Source organism: Marmota monax, unplaced genomic scaffold (genome assembly GCF_021218885.2).
Source record: "Marmota monax isolate L192 unplaced genomic scaffold, Marmota_monax_Labrador192_F-V1.1 WCK01_AAM20220418_F8-fsc00173, whole genome shotgun sequence".
NCBI lineage: Eukaryota > Metazoa > Chordata > Mammalia > Rodentia > Sciuridae > Marmota > Marmota monax.
The window spans coordinates 1,799,577-1,815,669 of record NW_026694620.1 but is presented as its reverse complement, the minus strand read 5'-3'; the positions used below and the strand labels follow the sequence as shown (position 1 = coordinate 1,815,669).

The following is a 16,093-nucleotide window of genomic DNA, read 5'->3' as shown; positions in this document are numbered from 1 at the left end:
ACACAATATGTGAAATATCTCAGTAGGTATGCAAATATTCCAAAATTAAAAAAAAATCTGAAATCCCAAAAGTGTCTGGTCCCAAGCATTTCAAATAAGAGATACTTAACCTACATAGAAAATACCCTATAGATGAATGGATAAGTAATGGTCTTTGGAGATACACTTCTAAAATACAAGTTTTAATGAACTTGATAAAGTGAAGCAAGTCATTATTATTTCTAAATATTTGGGTTAATATGGGAAGAGGATGATATCGTGTTCTTGGTCCACTCAACCTCAGCGTCTGTTAGCTTTGGTGAGGATTAGGATTATTGTAGAAGAAATGCTGAGTCAGTTTCCAACTTTTGACCTCTAAAAATGGGTTCCAGAAAACTTTATCCATAAACAAACAGATTAAAAAGAGAATATATAAAGACACCTTGCTTTAAGGAGGGGGGTTGAGGCTAACTCTTCTGGGAGGCACAGAGGATGAAGGGGCTGAAGGAGGAAGGCCAAGAAGCCTCTGCTCCTGGGCTGTTGGGATGTGGGTCACAGGAAGGGATGAAGACAGGCAGATAGACGGGTGACAGAGAGGGAGAGCAGATGCAGAGGCCCAAGCCTGTTTCCAGTTGTGAGAGGCCAGCCCTCCACCCTTGCTTGAGTCGCTACATTTCCTATTTCTGCTTAGTCTAGTGTGATTGGGTTTTTGCCTTGTGAAACCAAACTATCTCCATGAATACAGGGTTGACTCTGCAAATAGAATGAACTATTTCCCAGGAAAGTGAACGTGTACACAGTGCAAATTTTGCATAACTTAAGGGAACTATGGGTCTCACCTGAACTCAATGGGATTCAATGGGCCCAGTTAAAAAATTCCTGCAGTGACATATATTGCTAGTGGGACTGCAAATTGGTGCTACCACTCTGGAAAGCAGTATGGAGATTCCTCCGAAAACTGGGAATGGAACCACCATTTGACCCAGTGATCTCACTCCTCAGCATATGTCCAAAGGACTTAAAATCAGCCTACTGTAGTGTCAAAACCACATCAATGTTTATAGCAGCTCATTTCACAATATGAACGAACCGACCTAGGTTCCCTTCAACAGATGAATGGATAAAGAAAATGTGGTACATTTACACCATGGAAATTACTCAGCCATAAAGAAGAGTGAAATTATGCCAGTAAATGGATGGAACTGGAGGCTATCATGCTAAGTGAAATAAGCCAGTTCCTAAGAACCAAAGGCCAAATGTTCTCTCTGATATGTGGATATTAATGCACAATAAGAGGAAGAGGGAAGTATAGAAGCTCATTGGATTAGACAAAGGTGAATGAAGGGAAGGGAGGCAGGATGGGAATAGGAAAGACAGTAGAAAAAATCAGACATAACTTTCCTATGTTCATATATGAATACACGACCAGTGTAGCTCCACATCATGTAAAACAACAAGAATGGGAAGTTATACTCCATGTATGTATGATATCAAAATACATTCTACTGTCATGTATAACTGAAAAAGAAAAAATGAAAAAAATTTTAAAAAATTCCTGCAGTGAAATTTTGGATGATAAGAGGTTGAGTGTGATTATGGAATTTTAGTTGGTCAATCTGACTTTCTCTAGTATCGCTGAGTGCTCAGGGGAGCACAGAATGCAGAGATAAGCAGCTACTCGTTAGGCGTAATCCTTAACTCAGGATAACAGAGAACATGAGCTGAGCTTTGAAAGCGGATAGACACACATTCCCTGCAGGATTTGTGACTTTCCAGATACTGAAGAAAAATGAATCAGACGTACAAAATCCCATTTCAATTGACAAAACCAACCCCATGGGACACGTGACTTGGCCAGGAGAGAGGATCTGTTTTTCTGTGTAGATTTCATTTTTGGTTAGCATCATCAAAACCTTGACCTATGACCCATGGAGCTTGACCCAGATGTTGGTGATCGAAGAAGGCAAGTTGGCTGAGGCCAATTTGCTTGGCTTCCAAGGGCTGAATAGCTCTGCTGTTCTTTAGCGGACGTCTTTCTGCACCATTGATCTCTCCTAAGTCTTAAAACTCCACCATTTTTTTTAAAAAGGGTCCAGTTTCTTAGTCATGTGTCCCCGTACCTGCATTCCTTAAGTTCCTCTTTCCCTCTCCATATTTTGCTGACTTTACTTACAGGCACTTGGCTGCAAGGGAACCATAGTCCTTCACTATGCTCTGCTTCCTGGGGCTTCCCAAATTTATTATCTGGTTGATTACTAGTGAATCCAACAAAATAAGCCCTTTTCTGGGACTCCATTTTGCCTCTCGCTCAAGCCAAATTCTCCTGGCTGCCCCCGGCGCTTGGCTTCCAAAGCCAGGCTCCAGGGATGGAAATGCTGGATGCTAGCATCTCCCAAGCACTCAAGCTCAGTTCTGTCCTGATTTCACATTTCAACCAGAGGACATTCTGCCAAGTGACAGGGCACCAAAAAAAGAGCTAAGCCTTTTTCCACACTGTGGTTTTCATTAGGCGTGTGTGTGTGTGTGTGTGTGTGTGTGCGCGTGTGTGTGTCTGCCTATAATAACAGGTAGTAACTTCTGCCCTGCTAAAACCACAGCTGTTTAGAATGGTATCCCCACTCGGCTTCCAGCCACCTGCAAGCCTACTTCAGCAGAATCTGCAGGCTCTCATCGGCCTCTGGCTTAATGAATAATCACGAGAAAAATACAGGTCAGCACCTGCCAGTGGGCAGGGCAGGGATTGCTTTGGCTAAGTCAAGTTCTTTGTGTTTCCCATTTTTTCTTTGGTGCAAGACTTCTTAGCTGCTCTTCCTCCGAAAGCACAGGAAGCCGAAGAAATTCCCTCATCTTGGCAACGACACGTTCCCAACTTTCCTTGGTACTCCCCCTGCCCACTTCTGAAATGGAGTTTACTCAGCAAGAGGAAGGGCACCCCAGATACACATTTCGTAGGGTCTCCGCGGAGTGGTTTTGCTCTAGACGTTTACAGGGAGGGGCAGACAAGTTCTAGGGGGAGGGTTACATTGGAATGGCTTTTGTTCCAGGCCTTTTTCATGGGAGATAACAGGCCATTCACCCAAAGCTCCTAAACCCTGGTGTCATCTGTTACCAATTTGGCATTCCTGAGATATTTATTCTGGCTCTACCCTGTGGCAAACCATGAAACAGATGTATCATGGCGACCATGTGCAAGTTTGGGGCCTTTCATGCCAAGAGCAAGTGGCTGTTTATTCTCTTTCAAAGCTCCATGAAGTTACAGCTGGATATAGGCATTAAAAAGTATGGTCTATGTGGAAAGGATGTATAGAGCTCAAGAGGGATCCGAGTGGGTGAGGGTTGTCAGGAAAGACTTTCCCAAAGAGGAAAGGACACAGAGGGACACAGGGTGGCAGAGTTGGTGTATGAGAACATGGGTTGTGGAGCTGACCCTCTGGGACAAAGCCTGCCTGTGGTATTGGTATGCTAGCTGCCCGACTCTGGGCAGGTTGTAAACCTTCTCATCCTATTTCCTCCGTATTCACATTCTACTGTGACAAATTACCACAATCCTAATAGCTGAAAACAACATTCCTTTAGCATCCCGTGGCTCCCGGGTTTGGAGGTCAGAAGCCCAACTTGCTGTGGCCACGCTCTCTCAGAAGACTGATGTTAAGGAGCTAGCCCGGTCAAGTTCTCATCTGGAGGCTCTAAGGGAAAAAAAAATCTGCTTCCAAGCTCATTCTTGTTGGTGGCAGAATTCACTTTCTTGTGGTTGTAGGACTGAAGTCTCTGTTTTTTGTGTTTTTTTTTTGCTGGCTCTAGGTTAGGGGTAATCTTAGCTCCTAAGATCACTCATTTGCTTTGCCCCATGGTCCCCTCCTTTTTAAGTCAGCAATGGCACAATGTACTTTTAATATCTGCTTCCTTATGTTCCGTTAGCTCAGGAAAACTCTCTGCTTTAAGGGTGCATGTGATTGGATTAGGCTTACCAGGTCATTTCCCTCTCCCAAGGGCAATGAACGTGGAATTTTAATTACATCCATAAAACACCTTGCATCAGTATCTAAATCACTACTGGTTTGAATAACAGGGAGAGTGTGTGTACATGGGGGGGCTGGAAGACCACCTTGGAACTCTGACCTCAGGCACCTACTTGTGGAGAAGCTGAGAGGCCCAAATGAACAAGTGTATGGGAAATACCCAGCACACAGCAAGCAAGTTCCAGGTAGGAGGATTTCCACGAGAAAAATTAGCCACTTGGGTTCCCAGGATGGATGAGATCTGGGGTTGGGGTAGAAGGAGGTTGTTAGGACTTGGGAACAATAAGACAAATTCTGTTTTTTTTTTTTTTTTTTGGGGGGGTGGGCTGGAATAGGAAGTGCTGTCCTCCTTGAAAGGAGAAAATGGATGCTCTCCCTGATTTAGGTCTTTGCTGTGGCAGTGAGGACCAGGGTTTGGAACGAAGCAGAAGAAACCTAGAAATGGCCTTTTAGACTGTCCCCCTCAGGAACTATCTGCAGGGAGATTTTTCAATTCTGAAAAGAGCGAAGAGGTTTTTTTTTCAGCTACAAAAGTCCGGGGTTTCAGAAACCACTAAAATAATAGCTTTTCCAAAACCCGCCAAGCCAGGCTCTAATTGGAGGAATGGGAATGGATCCCCAGCCCTCTGCTGAACACACACAGCTGGTGTGGCTCAGGAACATTTTCAAATTGCAGGAGGCCATGCCTGACCACTTCAGAATCAGAAAAGGGGCCTAGGCCCTGTTGCTGCTGTGAGAAAGGAAAGTGGTCACCCTTCGTAAGTCAGTAGTGTTTGGTCCACCTTGAGGGTTGAACTGCTCACCAGGAAGCTACGGTTCAAAAGCCCTGGGCAGTTATGAGATGAACTGCAGAGAGCAACAAGGATGGAGAGTGAAGAGATTATATTGTTCATGTCATGGATGCGATAGGGGCAGGAGCTTATCCTTCAAAAACTCCTCCTGGCTTTCTGTCCCCCTCCCTCCCCTATCTTCCTTGGCTTCTGGATCTTCTCAAAGTTTCCCCCAGGAAAACTTCAGCCAATTTCCTCCCCTTGAACAACTGTCACTTTTGAGAAGCTGCCCAGTCTCTTTGCTGTGATTTTTCAGAGACTCGGGGGCCAGGCTTCCTTCCAGTGATGGCAAAGAGGTAGGAGAGGGGGCGGCAAGGGCTTCCGGTGGTGGGGGACACACAGGCGTGCATGAGTCTGAGAGACGCTGACTCTCCAATCGCAGGACAGCAACACCTTGTTGATAGCTGACCAAGACGTTCAGGAAGGAAAGCAGAGAGCAGGAAACTCACATTTGCTTTGTAGCTGCTGGAGTTTCTGCTCAGGGAGACACGACCCTATTTGACCTTGCCTTTGGTCAAGACCAAGGGTTATAGAAGAACAGACCAAAAATGTGTTGGCAGAAGGCCAGGCCAAGATGACTAGTTTTGATATGTCCAAGGATGTTGTCTGGCTTGGGCAGCTTCTGGGCCAGAGTAGAAACTCCAGACTCAGCCTTTAAGGATGTCGGTATAGCAACAACATGAACCGATTACCTGAGCTCCAGGTGAGGCCGGCTGCCATCATTGCCCATTAAGGACCCAAACTGAGAGCAGCCCAATTCTGGCTTGTTAGTTCCTGGCCAGGAATAGTGGAAATGACATCTCTCTGCTCCCTGCGCTCCTGCCTCTTCGCTATTATTCCAGACAGGTGCCAGAGGCGCCAGGGGGCCTGATGGAGCCTGGCGTTGGCTTGCCCGCTGTGATCAGCGGCTGACGACCTGACAGAAACACTTTCCCTGATTACATTTTAAACTTGGACTTGCCACACTTGGTTACATTCGTGGGGAGAAAGGGAAGGAGGGAGGGAGGGAGGGAGGGAGAGAGGAAACGAGGGTTAAGCAGGTTTGCTGAAGGCTGGGGGCCAGGGAGCACACGGACAGCCCACCTGCACCCAGCGTACCCTCTTCTGCATTCCAACATGACTAAATATTGACATCCAACTAACAAATATCGATCGAGAGCCTAATCATTCACAACAGTAGGTGAGCTTCATCCTGTGCTGTGTGGGGAGACAAGCCATCACCTACCTCCTGTCAGTAATGAGCTGGAGGTGAAGAAAGACACTCTCTGACTTCATACCATAACTTATTAGTATGGTGGTAAAAATAAAAATTAAAAAAAAAAGAAGAGAAACCACTTAGACTAATGGTCTCTTCTGGGCAAGTGGCAAAGGATGCTGATTTGGCTTATTTTATCACATGCACCTTTCTTGGTGGGGCAGACAGTTTGCTGATATGCTTATTTTGGATGGTAGTTAGTGTTAGGTAATTACTGGCATACATATGGTATCCAAATATGTTTATAAATCACTGCATTTTACATATTGGCAGGGTTGGGGCTATGGACAAGGAGGGCTTGTCTGTCTGTGCAAGAGACAAACAATTAGCCAGGCCATACATTGGTTCTTCCAGGGGATGCGGTGGCTCCTCTGGCCCTGTGCACCACACTTCCTCATGTCCTCATGGTTATGTGCCTAAGTGAGGGTACCCCCAGGCTAAAGGGAGTAGTATTCATACTTACTACATCTTACAAGAGAACTCTGGGCGTGGTTCAAATCCACACTGGCTAAGGAATCTTCTTGCTTCCATTTTGAGCACTGGTATAAGTCACTACACATCTGCTTATTAATATTATCCTGTTGATGTTTACAGTACAGTTTGAGTGAAGGGAAGGTGTTCTCTGACTCTGAGGTGAAGTACTGGGGATTGGACACAGGGCCTTGCACATGCTGGATAAACACTCTATCACTGAGCCATGTCCCCAGTTTCTTTTTCTTCTTTAAAAAATTATATTTTGAGACAGGGTCTTGCTAAGTTGCCCAGGCTGGCCTTGAACTTTCCATCCTCCTGCCTCAGCCTCCAAAGTAGCTGGGATTATAGGTGTGCACCACCCATCTGCACATTTATCGGTGCAGTTGATCCTCTGTGGTAGCCCACAAACCTTGCTTGGGAAATGGTCACATTCAACCATTCACATAAAACTACTCTGTGACCTCTGAATACAGCAAGGTCACCAGGTCCCTTTGATCCCCTGTTAAATGATCAACATAAATTCTGGTCAGAAAGTGTGTGTGTGTGTGTGTATGAATGTTTGTGCATGTGTCTTTGGACTTTCCTCTAGGACCAAAGTATCATAGGGGAAATTTAAGGCCACAAAAATGTGACTAAATGAGTGAGCACTGATCCACATTTACAAAAGCTAATGACTTCCCATAGTCCCTTGTTCTCAAATCTGTATTAAATGTGTAGATAATGTTTCCAAGGGCAAAATTTCCTAGTTCACTGATCCAGAGTCCCATGTTATTGATGAAATAAAGGTAATATTGAAAGTGACAGTGTCTGAAAAGCAATCTCAAACTGTCTTTTTATTGCATGCAATTAACAATGAAATTGAGAACCACTTTCTTTCTAATATAAAATCATTAGCCACAGAGTTGCAATTGAAATTCACCACAGTGATTTCAGCCAATAACTCTCAACTTCTTCCTCTTTCGGAAGGGTTTGATTCCCGCCCCCTCCCTTCGTTTTTAAGCACTACAGAGTAATGAGCAAACAGTTAAATTGGGCTAGCTCCGAGTTTCAACCAAGATTTATGGTCTGCTCATCTTCCAGTGGAGCTATAAAACTACTGATGACATCTCATATCTTGAAATCTCTTGTATTGAGAAAAGAGATAGGTGTGGTGTGAAAGTGAATTCTGGATACAAGTGATATTTAGACAAGTTTCGTACTTCAAAACAGTCCTTAACTCCTACAAAGGCTTTCTGTCATGAGCTGGGGATCTCAGGGATAACTACTCTGCTTTCTCTAATACTTCCCACCCTCTCACAAAAACACCCTTTTTAAATTTATCTTAAATATGTTTGGGAGCCCTCCCCCAGTCTCCCTCCCCCTCTAAATTTTGCTTGGGTTAAAAAAAAAAATCTAAGGCAAGATTTTTTTTTTTGTTCTCTGCAAAAGCATCAACCTTCAGATCCAAGTTAACCCAAATCATCACGATAATAAAAGATAATAAACTGCCTTCAGTTTAGAGCGCTTCAGTTTAGACAGGGTCAAACCACGTTTAAGTACAAACAGTGGGGTGGCCGTGTTAGAGAACTGCTCCAGTTGACATCCTGTCCTCTGGGACACTGGGCAGAGGGCTAAGGAAGGGAAAGAGCTGCGTCTTGGGGGGAGTAAGCTTGCTTTCCGGAAAGTGCCCAGGTCTGCCCAAAGAGCGGAGGCAAGTGCTGAATCTGAACCAGCTCTGGAGCTGCTCTGTTTGGAAACCTCATTCTGAAAACCCGAAGTCCAGCAGCGGCTTTCCAGACCAGGACAAAGAGAAAGGGGGAGGAAGGCACCGGGGAGCAGGAGTGGGGCTAGGCGGCCAACAACAGGGAGCTCAAGGGGAGTGGCTGAGAGCATTTCTTCCTGGCGCCGCTGCCCAGAAACTTTTTCTGCCACAGATATCTTACTTCGGGCCTGAACTCTGGGGTCCGCAACTGCTGGTGGGGTCTGCGCGGGGGCCACACTCCGAGCGCCGTGACAGGGTTTCAGGACTGGGCGAAGTCGCCACAGCCCAGGGCCCGGGCGGCGGGGGAGAATGAGACTGGGAGGCCGGGCCGACGCGCCGGTGCTCGGGTGTCCCGGGCGGGGTCCTCACCTGTTCCAGCGGGCCACCTTCCTCCGGTAATACCGCAGCGCCTCCTGGCTGGCTAGGAGCGAGTCTTCGGGACCGAGGAGAGGCGGCTCCTCCAGGACGTTGTACAGCGGGTGGGCGAAGAGGGCCTGCAGCTTGGAGCGCGGGCTGCTGCGGCCGCCGCGGTCCTGCTCAGCCCCGGGCCCGGCTTGGGAAAAGTTGTGCGCGACGGTGCCAGGATTCGAGGAGGCGGCGGACGCCGCGGAGGAGGCGCGACCCGAGCACGGGCAGCCGGGCGGGCGCCCCCGGGGCCGCAGCTGGCGCTGCACTTGGGGCCAGAGGTGGAAGTAGAGGTCGGCGGAGAACAGCGCGCCCAGCAGCAGCAGGGTCAGCAGGCGGTCGCGGCGCAGCCCGGGCATGGCCCAGCCGGGGCGCGCGGGCGATGGTGGGCGCCGGGGGGCGGGCGGGCCGTCTCCGGGGACCCGGGAGGGCGTCCGGGGCGCAGGCACCAGAGGCGCCTGGAGTCCTGAGGGCCGGCTGGGGCCGATGCGGCCGGAGAGCTCACCGTGCGGATCAGACCCCCTTTGAGGGGTGTCGCCCTGAACTTGGGGACCCGGTGCAGGGAGCGCCGGGGCTCGCGGCTGTCTCTTTTCCTCAACGCGCTGAGACGCTGGGAAGGGGTCTCCTGGGGGCCAGCTTCTAACGCCTTCTCTACCCTGTGCCCGCCCGCCCTGGGCAGGTGAAGGGCCCCGGTGTCCCTCCAGCGGCCAGGCAGCGGCGACGGCCCGGAGGAGCGCAGAGAGCGGGCCGAGGCAGGCGGCTGCGGAGCCTGGGGCGGCTCTCCTGAGGATGCTGTCGTTCGGCGGCGGCCGCGACTGCTCCTGCGGCTCCTTCTGCGGGTGGCAGGGAAGCTCTTGTCCCCGGCTGGCACGGGCGGCGGGAGTGGGGAGTTGGAGAAGCAGGGGCGCCTCGGGGCGTTGTCTACGCGCGCCCGGACTCCTAGAGGCAGAGGTAACCCGGGCCTCCACCCGCCTGGCCAGGCGCCCGCACCTCCGCCCACTCTCAGCTGGCACCTGCCTCTGGCGCAGCTCTCCAGCCAACTCCCGATGCCTCTGCCGGCTCTGCCCTCCACTTTGTCACCAACCACTTCTGGCGCCCATCCCCCTTCCTTGCTCAGGGCTCAATCCGCACATTTGGAGGCACCCAAACCAGGTGGGTTGGGGTGTGTGTGAAGGTTATTTCTATTTCTATTTTTTTTTTATTTTTAGAAAGACTTAAGTTCCCTAAAAAACCTTTCTCTTGTAAGCTTTGTTAGGTGTGTGTGTATATGTGTGTGTGTGTTCTTATCCTTTCTCCGAGAACACACTAGATTCGTAACAAAGACATGCCAAGTGTCTGGCACATAGTAGGCACTCGGGAAATACCCGGTGGGCGAATAAAATAAGTTGACCTTTAGATATGAGGCGCCAGTTTTACCTAGATTCTTGGTGATTTCCTGTTTGGATGGAGTTCGACTTCAACTTTGCTTGTACTTTAAAAAGAGGAAATGGCTCTTGCATTGAATGAGGGCGGGGTCCCCATGACCCCACTCTGAACTCCGGAGTTTAGCTTGGTGTGAAAGTAGTCCACCCAAATGAATCCCCGGAGGGCACAGTTAGGCTTTCTCTTGATGTCCAGTAAAGTAATTTTTGCTTCTCCATTTTCCTTTTAAAGAAGAAGGAAGGAGCCCTGAACTCCTAGCTCCTCTAGTTCATGACAGGGAGTACAGTAAAATGCAAATCCTACTGAGGAGGTGACCCCAACTTGCTGAACCTTCAGGGAATCTTCTCTTTCTGCTTGGAGTAGCCTCCCTTTCCCTTGCTGGAGTCACAAACTTGCGACTTACAATGACTTGAGGAACCAGATTTCTTTCCCCTCATGGTTCAGTGGGATATTTCCTGGGGTCCTCTGACATCTTCTTAATCTGGAAATGAAGATAATCATAGAACATACCTCCTAGGATTGTTATCAGATTTAAGAAAGTTGAGAGTATATAAACGGCTCATAGCAGCCCCTGGTTCCTGCTAAGTAAGTATGAAATATGCATTTGCTACAGAAATGTTACTTCTTAACCTCCTGTAGTGCTGTAGGTTAGGTTGCAGATTGTTCATCTACAAGAATAGAAAATCCTGGAAAAGGAAGATACCTGAAAAGGCCCATCTTGAGGAGTACAACAGGATGGCCTCAATGCCCATCTCCTTTTTACCTAGAATTTAATTTTCACTGGTGTTCAGTTTCTGAGAAACTCTGCAACTTCTGGGGAGACTAACTGCATCATGACCAGTAGATAAAGAAGTCACTAAGGTCTTTTGAGATTTCATTGTGTCAATTTCCTTTTAGCTGACACAAAAATAAAATAATTTAAAGAAAAAATATAAGAAGAAGAAAACAGGTAATGAGCCGTGGTGCCATATCTGTGATAATAAATAATGCCACATGCCTGGTGCACAGTAGGCACTCAGGTGCTGAATGGTGGTGCTACATCTGTGATGATGAACTGCTTTGCATTTCTCTCCACTGATAAAGACACGGGACCTGAAAACATCACAAGCCTTATGATTTCTGTTCTTCTCAAACCATGGTGTCACGCTCCCTTTGAAGCCTTTTTGTCTGGCCCCAATTTAGGGAATAATATTTCTAACTTGCTTAGAGATTATCTGAACATAGATTTCCTGCCCTTTGAGGATCAAGGGCAACACTGCAAGCAGAAGTGTGTGAATGATGATGGGGTAGGTGAGTGGAAATCCTTCAGGTAGCGTGGGCCAATCAGATGCCGTTATCCTCAGGATTTGCCTCAAATCTTTCTCCCTCCCAGAGTTTTCTTCTGCACCTCCATGTCTTGGCCCCTGGCTTCCTCACCAACTTCATCTACATTCTCTCAGTCCACACGAAAACTATTCTAAACTGCTGTTTGTTTGGAATTCATCGTTTCTTTAAAACTTCCCACGGGAAATTCATCGCCCCTCTTCCATTTCTATTGCTCTTAAATGTATCCAGAGCCCCATAGTTTCTTGCTTGGACTTGCAAATGGGCTTCCAGCATGACCCTACTTGGTGCCCACTCATACTCTCACCAGCCATTTTCAAGCATGCAGAAATAATCAGAATATTTCCTGTTGAAAGTCCCCTGTAGCTTCTCATGCCTCTGGATCTGGTCACTCACTGTGGCACTGCTCTTCATGGTCTGGCTTCTACCTTCCTTTCTAGTCCCATCTCCCCTCTCTTTAGACACCCCTCTCCCAGTCTTCATCCCATAATATTTTCTGAATTCTCCCACAGACATTTCTTTAATCAAATGTCCCTTCCTCTGTCCCCACTTGGAGAACATCCATTGTCCACTCAGCATTTTGCCACTTGACTCATTTTCTTGGATGCTTGTCCTTGGTGCCATGACCTCTCACGTGCCCCTATAGCTCCTCATATGCTCCCCTATAGCGTTGGCCATCGTATCTAGTTATTTATATGAATTATGCATCGAATTATAACCTCGCTCAAGTTCGAATGCTAAAATGTTTACTTCCAATATCTGAGAGAATGTCACCTTATTTGGAAATAGGGTCATTGCAGATATAATTAGTTAACATGAGGTCATACTTGAGTAGAGTGTGCCCTTAAAAGGTGGAGGAGGGGATTTGGACCCAGAGATAGGATGCAGGGAAAACACCAGGTGAAGAGGAAGACAGAAATCATTGGGCAGTGCTCCAAGGGGGGAAAGAGGCATGGGATGGATTTCTCTCTGTCAGCCCTGAGACCAACATGGCTGACACCTTGACCTTGGGTTGACAACCTCTAGAACTGTGGGACAGTCAGTTTCTGTTGCTTGAGTCACCTGGTGTGTGTGGTGCTTTGTCCCAGCAGCCCTTGCTAGCTAATACAGCACACCTGTCGGTGTCCCTGATGGAGCACCACCACTGGTGTGCAGGGGAAGGGGGCTACCATCAATGCATGCACAGATCTAATTTGGAAAAAGTTTGAGAAATGCTTGCTGAGCCAGGGCAGGGATACTGGCCATCTCTGACACTGGCATCTCATACAGAGCCTAGTACACGGTAAGGGTGTCACTCTTGGTTATAAAAAAATGACATTGTTTTGGACCCTGTAGGAGACACAGAAGAAATATTTGACACGGTTACTTCCTCCCTTTGAGCATCTTCTACGATCATTAGAGAGACAAGATTTGTCTATACCTATGAGCCAATTAAGAAAAAGAATGAGGCAGCGCAGGAAGCAGATCAGGGCGTGCGTACGGCTGCCTGCTTTAAGAGAAGCAAATGCAAAGGGCACTTGTGTTTCTTTTCGGTCTCGCTAAATACCAAGCCCTCTACTTCTAGGAATTAAATCATGAAAACAACAAAGTCAACATTTAAACACAAGAGTTCCTCCGTCTGTGAAGGTTAGATTCTATTTTTTATCTTGCATAGGTTCACGTGCTGCTTAAAACACGACTAGTTGTTTTTTTGTTGCGTGGTTGATTTTCTGCACCATACTATAACTCCACGAGCACAATTTTCTCTTCCCTTTCCTGTCTTCACGGGTTCTCACACACAGCAGGGTACACAGATGAGGAATGACAAAATCCCATAGAAGAAATGGTGTTTGTGGGTCTGTGCAAGTGTATTCCTCTGTGGGAGGCAGGGAGTGGTTTGGAAAAGAGAGTTATTTAAAATAAGAACTTGGATTTATAAAATCTGGCCCCAGATAAGTAACCGTTATATTTGGTTAGAAAACCAAGCGGAATCTCAATGGAGCTGTTAAAGGAGTTGTAGGTAAGAGACTCACCGAGAAATAGCAAAGCCACATGTAAACTTCTGTGTTCCTTGGAGTTTTTATTGCAGTGCAGATGAGTGTGAGGACATTGTTACCTGCACCTGCTAGCTGTCTTAGCAAGCAGCCCGAGGAGAGAGGCAACTCAATAACTGTGAATGGCAGGACCAGAGGAGAATGAGCTTAAGACACCTAGGACTGGCTGGTCTGACGTTGCATCTAACACCTTATTCTGAGTTAGAAAGTACAATTTTCTTATTCTAAGTGAGAAAGTCCAGAATTTTCTGTGATCACCAAAATATAATGCCTTAACATAGACCAAATATTTCTGAATCTGAAGCAGATAATTGGATAGAAGTTACCTGGTTTGTTTATAAGATGCAAATTACAGGCCTGTACCCTAGATCAAATGAATCAAAATCTTTGGAAGTGGGGCCAAGATTGTGTATTTTTAATAGGCTGACTTTTTATTTTTATTATTTATTTATTTATTTATTTATTTTGGTGCTGGGGACTGAACCAGGGTGCTCTACCACTGAGCTACATCCCCAGCCCTTTTGGTATTTTTAAATTTTAAGATAGGGTCTCACTCAGTTGCTGAGTCTGGCCTCAAACTTGTGATGCTCCTTCCTTGGCCTCCTGAGTTGCTGGAATTACAGGTATGCACCTGGGTCAATAAACTGATTTTTGTCACCTTATAAAGCATCTGATACACACCGAATTTCAGGAATCCCTGGTTGAAAAGACAGTGCTAATGAGAACAGAGTCATACATCTGCTGCCAAATTGTCCGTCTAGGATACTCCGTTTATGCTAGTCACCCAACTTGTAATCCTAACGTTATAAGGGGGCTAGAGTGTGCGTGTGTGTTGGGCACAGCACAACCTATCACTACTGCAGACCACAAGTGAACAAATACCTCTATTGCCTATTCTTTAGGGATGGTGGGTACCTTGTTACAAAAACTTGTAGCTGTACTTATTAATAAGTTTCCTTTGGAAGACTGAAGTAACTCCTCTGGGCCTCATTTGTCTCTTCTGAAACATGAAAAGCCAAAGTCAATAATCTCTAAGGTTCCCTTTAGTTCTAAAAAATGATAATTTTACTTTCCCTTTATAAGCATGTAATAATCAAGCTCTTTTTGCACAAGCTCTTTTATTCCCAGTATAAACCAAATAATTGGGGTAGCAAAGCAGGACATTGATTAGAAAGAGGAAGAGCACAGGACTGGGAGTGAGGGAGCTTAGACTGTGGTCCTGGCTCAATCGTTAATTACCATGACGACACGGGACAGATTATTTAATGTCTCTGGGCCCCACTTTCCTTATGTGCAAATTAGCACTTTGAGTTAGACAGTTTCAAAGTTCCCTTTCAGCATCTATTTCTTTTAGGAATGAAGATGAAATAAGGACATTTTTTTTAGATGAAAAAAAATGAAGAGAATTTGTCACTAGTGAAATGTTAAAAGAATGTTACAGAAGTTTCCAGATGGAAGGCAGATGCCACCCACCAGAGGGAAATCTGGGATCTCAGGAATGAGGGAGGAGCAATCAAATATCTGTTGGTAGATATCTAGGTAAATATAACTGATTATTTTTCTCTTCCTAAGTTCTTTAAAATACATACGATTATTGAAAGCAAAAATTATAGCATTGTCTCATGGAGTTTCTACCTACATGTGTATGTTTCTGTGTGTGCGTGTGCATGTGTGTGTGTGTGTATGTATATGTACCTACACACATATAATCACTGCAACATAAAGGGTGGAAAGTAAAGGGACCTATATGTTGGTAAGGGTTTTAAATTCCACCTGATTTGGTAAAAACATTAGTGCTAAGTAGACAGAAACATGAAGTTTGTATATTGTGATCCCCCAGAGCAACCACTAAAAACAAACAAACTAAGGCATAATAAAAACAATAAATATGTTGAAGTGGAACACCAAAAAATAGGGAACCAACAAAATAAATGGTAAATCTGTAGACCTACATGCAACCAATAATTACATTAAATGTAAATGGTCTAAACAAACCAATTGAAAGTCAGAGATTATCAGAGATGATCAACTGAAATTGAATTCCATGTATGCATGAGTTTATATGTATAACTATAAAGATCTAATAAAAAAGACAAAGATTGTCAAAATGAATCAATTAAAAAGTATGCAGCCTACAAGAAACTGATATGGATTGCATATGGTAATTTGTAATTATATAAAATTATAATATTAATATAACATATTTGCATATTTCTATAGGTTGCTTAAAAGTAAAAGGATAGATATGCTAAGCAAACACTGACCAAAACAAACACAGGATGAGTATATGAAAATCACAAAAAAAGAGATTTTTTTAGAACAAGGAATAGACCAGGGACAAAACACGGACGATTTGCCAACAGGACATACTAACCCTAAGTGTGTCTATCTTTTAACAACAGAACTTCAGAGTACACCAAGTAAGGCTCATGAAACTGAAAGTACAGATGGACAAATCCCAACATGTAACAGCTGAAGACATCGAGGTTGTTTTCTTAGCAATTAATAGAGCAAATGGACAGAGAGTCAGCAGTGACATAGGAGAACTGAGGGACACCATTGGGCAACTGCAGCTCATGACATTTACAGGACACTCCACTCAAAGCTTCATA

At 45.8% G+C, this 16,093-nt stretch overlaps 1 protein-coding gene across 1 annotated transcript in view; it reads right to left on the bottom strand.

The window, feature by feature from the left end:
* Window positions 1-9,714, bottom strand: part of Fam20a (FAM20A golgi associated secretory pathway pseudokinase) — a 47,737-nt gene extending 38,023 nt beyond the window's left edge. The window contains exon 1 of the mRNA XM_046422654.2: window positions 8,668-9,714. Coding sequence (XP_046278610.1) covers window positions 8,668-9,062 — 395 coding nt within the window. The 5' untranslated portion in view covers window positions 9,063-9,714. The remainder of the gene's footprint in view (window positions 1-8,667) is intronic.
* Window positions 9,715-16,093: the final 6,379 nt, after the last annotated feature.